The 3,357-nt window shown below is 46.1% G+C and overlaps 1 protein-coding gene across 12 annotated transcripts in view; it reads right to left on the minus strand.

Annotated features, from left to right (window-relative positions):
* NCOR1 (nuclear receptor corepressor 1) overlaps positions 1 to 3,357 on the minus strand; it is a 241,681-nt gene that overhangs the window by 55,127 nt on the left and 183,197 nt on the right. For all 12 annotated transcript variants that reach the window (XM_014542879.1, XM_014542885.1, XM_014542878.1 and 9 more), the window contains one exon: positions 1,686 to 1,881. In XM_014542879.1, the coding sequence (XP_014398365.1) occupies positions 1,686 to 1,881 (196 nt within the window). The remainder of the gene's footprint in view (positions 1 to 1,685; positions 1,882 to 3,357) is intronic.

Consider the following 3,357-nt stretch of genomic DNA (forward strand, 5'->3'; position numbering starts at 1 on the left):
AGCAGTGTTTGACTATATTCTGTGCAGTGAGAAAACCTGAAGTCATTTTCAAGGTCCACCATTTCTTACTTCTTTTCAGTTGGGTCAAGTTTCTAAGCTTTCTAAATCTCCACTTTCCAGCTAATGAAAAGAAAATAGGATTCCACTGAATCCCCGATCTACCTACTCCAGGAGTTCTGTGATGATCAAATGAGATGAGGCATGGGAAAATGCTTCACAGACATTTGGTTAAAGTGTAAAATGTTTCCACCTGGCTATAAAGCAAGTCGTGTTCCTGGGCTGAAGAAACTCCAAGGAGGCTAGTTGCTAGGGAGAGGAAGACAGGCATTGATATGTGATGTCATTACCCAGCGCCCACAGCCACTGTTTCTGGGCTGGGCAGGGCTGTGGGCTGTATTTTACACTATGGGGTCTCAGCAACATCGGTTGCAATTTGGTGGGCTGTCGCTTCAGGGTGGTGGCAGGGCCTGTGTCCCACTTGGGGGAAGTCAAGTGTTGCTTTGCGGATGCCAGGTCTGTGGTGCTGTTTCTCTGTAAATGGCCAGTGAGCATCACAGCAGCTCCTGTGTTGAGTGTCTGCCCCCTGGTAGTCAGTGCATGTCATAGCGACCAGTTGGATGGTTAGACACTTAGCATATTAGCCTTTTATATATATACATAATATATTAATTACTATGCAATATTATATTACATTACATTATATGTTATATATAAAATAAAGCTGAGCATGTGTTATAAAACCATACTGAACATTCTTTTTTTAAAATATATTTTTATTGATTTCAGAGAAGAAGGGAGAGGGAGAGAGAGAAAAACATCAGTGATGAGAGAGAATCATTGATGGGCTGCCTCCTGCACACCGCACAGTGGGAATCGAGCACACAACCCAGGTATGTGCACTGACTGGGAATCGAACCATGACCTCCTGGTTCATAGGTTGATGCTCAACCACTGAGCCATGTGGGTTGGGCTTAATGTTCATTCTTTCTTACAGGTTATAATTCCATCAAGGTAGATAGAAAATTTGTACTTCACAAAGAAGAAAACCAAAGCTCAAAAAGGTTAAGGGATTTGGCCATGGCCACACAACTGGTAATGCTGGGGTGAGGGTTAAGTTAGGGTCTGACTGGCTCTATACATTACACAAAGTTTCAGAGAATTAGAGTATTACCCTGTCAACTGTGATTGGTTTGGAGGACAAGATAACAATTCATTCTTTGAAAACTCAGATGAAGAGCATAAAGCATGGCTTTTATACATATAGATAAATGTCAGAAAATTCAATAATACTAACATTACTTAATAATTTCACTAAAGCCCTGACCAGTTTGGCTCAGTGGATAGAGCGTCGGCCTGAGGACTGAAAGGTCCCAGGTTCGATTCCAGTCAAGGGCATGTACCTTGGTTGCGGGCACATCCCCAGTAGGAGGTGTGCAGGAGGTGGCTGATCGATGTTTCTCTCTCATCGATGTTTCTAACTCTCTATCCCTCTCCCTTCCTCTCTGTAAAAAAATCAATAAAAATATATTAAAAAAATAATAATTTCACTAAAGTCAATTCATCTGCTCAGAAAAAGTATAATGTATCAATTAATACACTAGTAAATTACAATGCACAAAGGCCACTACCTTTGTGTATGGCTTTGTTTCCTTTCAGGCAAGTTTTGTGATGAAAGCTCTACCTACCTTCCCACTCTCTTTTTGGACTCTTGGAGGTGCCACAGGGACTTGTGGAACTTCTACATTCCAAATCAATCTGTTCCTGCCTCTGCCGCTGCTCTTCCAGGAGTGCTGACTCATGCATCGCTTTAATATGTCGCTGGTAGAGGGCATAGCCACTCACTTGGGTTCCAATTGGCATATTACATGGGGTGCAGGACACCTACAGGAAGAAAAAAAAGTAAATATGCCATGACCAACATAATAATTACCATCTGTTGCAACTAATGCTTATTTCTGTGATGTTACTGGTCAAAGTGATTTTACCATGTTTTAATCGAAATAATCTTCAAATATAATGATTGAAATGCTAAACAGTTACTTTCAGAAATGAACACAATATAAATCACAAAAGCTGTAATAAGATAAATCAAATTAGAAATTAAAACACCCTGTCTGCTTCTAACTTATGATGGTCAAATCCTTGGTAGCTCTACCCTGTGTCCTTACCCCTCCTCTCAATGTCCTTTTTTTTTTTACCACAGTCAGTTGGAGTACAGGGGAGTCTCCCCAGTTGGCCAAGACGGCAACAGGAGGAAGTTCTTACACAGAGGGGCCAAACACTAGAAAGATGAAAAGGCAGGGCCCCAGCAGGCCATAAAGATAGATATATGAATGGAAAGGCCCCAATGTGCCAAAAGCTAGGAAGATGAATGGAGAGAGAAAAAAAGCCCTCCCCACCCTATTCTTATAAGAACAGCAGGCTTGAGCAGGAAGAAAGAGAGATGGTCTTAGAGACAGGGAGTCCACTGTTCTTTTTTTTTTTTTATCCTCACCTGAGGATATCTTTTTATTGATTTTGAGAGAGGAAGGGAGAAAGAGGGAAACATTGATTTGAGAGAGAAATATCCATCAGCTGCCTCCTGTATGTGCCATGCCCAACTGGGGATTGAACCCAAAACCTAGCTATGTGCCCTAACCAGGAATCAAACCCACAATCTTTATGATATACTAGAGGCCCAGTGCACGAAATTCGTGCAGGGGGGGTGTGTCCCCTCAGCCCAGCCTGCACCCTCTCTAATCTGGGACCCCTCGGGGGTTGTTCAAATGCCGGTTTAGGCCCGATCCAATTCCCGCCCCTGCCCCCTGCCAGCCTGGTCACACACAACTGCCCCTCCCGCCAGCCAGGTCACCCCCAACTGCCCCCCCTTCGGCCTGGTCACCCCTCACTGCCCCACTCTGCCAGCCTGGTCGCCCCCAACTGCCCCCCTGTCGGCGTGGTTGCCCCATTTAGCCTGCTGTTTGGTCGTTTGGTCGCCGCCCCCCGCCTACCCCCCGGCTGGCCTGGTCACCCCACCCAGCCCTCTGTTCAGTCGCTTGGTCATCCCTCACTAAACCCCTGCGGGCCTGTTCGCCCCACACAGCCTGCTGCTCAGTCATTTGGTCATCCCTCACTAACCCCCCTTTTGGCCTGGTCACCCCACACAGCCTGTTCGGTCATCCGTTCAGTTGTTTTGGTTGCGACGGTCGCTCAGGCTTTTATATGTATAGACTAGAGGCCCGGTGCACAAAAATTTGTGCACTCGAGGGGGGTCCCCCAGCCTGGCCTGTGCCCTCTCGCAGTCTGGGACCCCTCGGGAGATAACGACCTGCTGGCTTAGGCCTGCTCCCGGGTGGCAGAGGGCACGCCCAATCCCTA

This window comes from Myotis brandtii, unplaced genomic scaffold (assembly GCF_000412655.1).
Source record: "Myotis brandtii unplaced genomic scaffold, ASM41265v1 scaffold314, whole genome shotgun sequence".
In the NCBI taxonomy this organism is placed as follows: domain Eukaryota; kingdom Metazoa; phylum Chordata; class Mammalia; order Chiroptera; family Vespertilionidae; genus Myotis; species Myotis brandtii.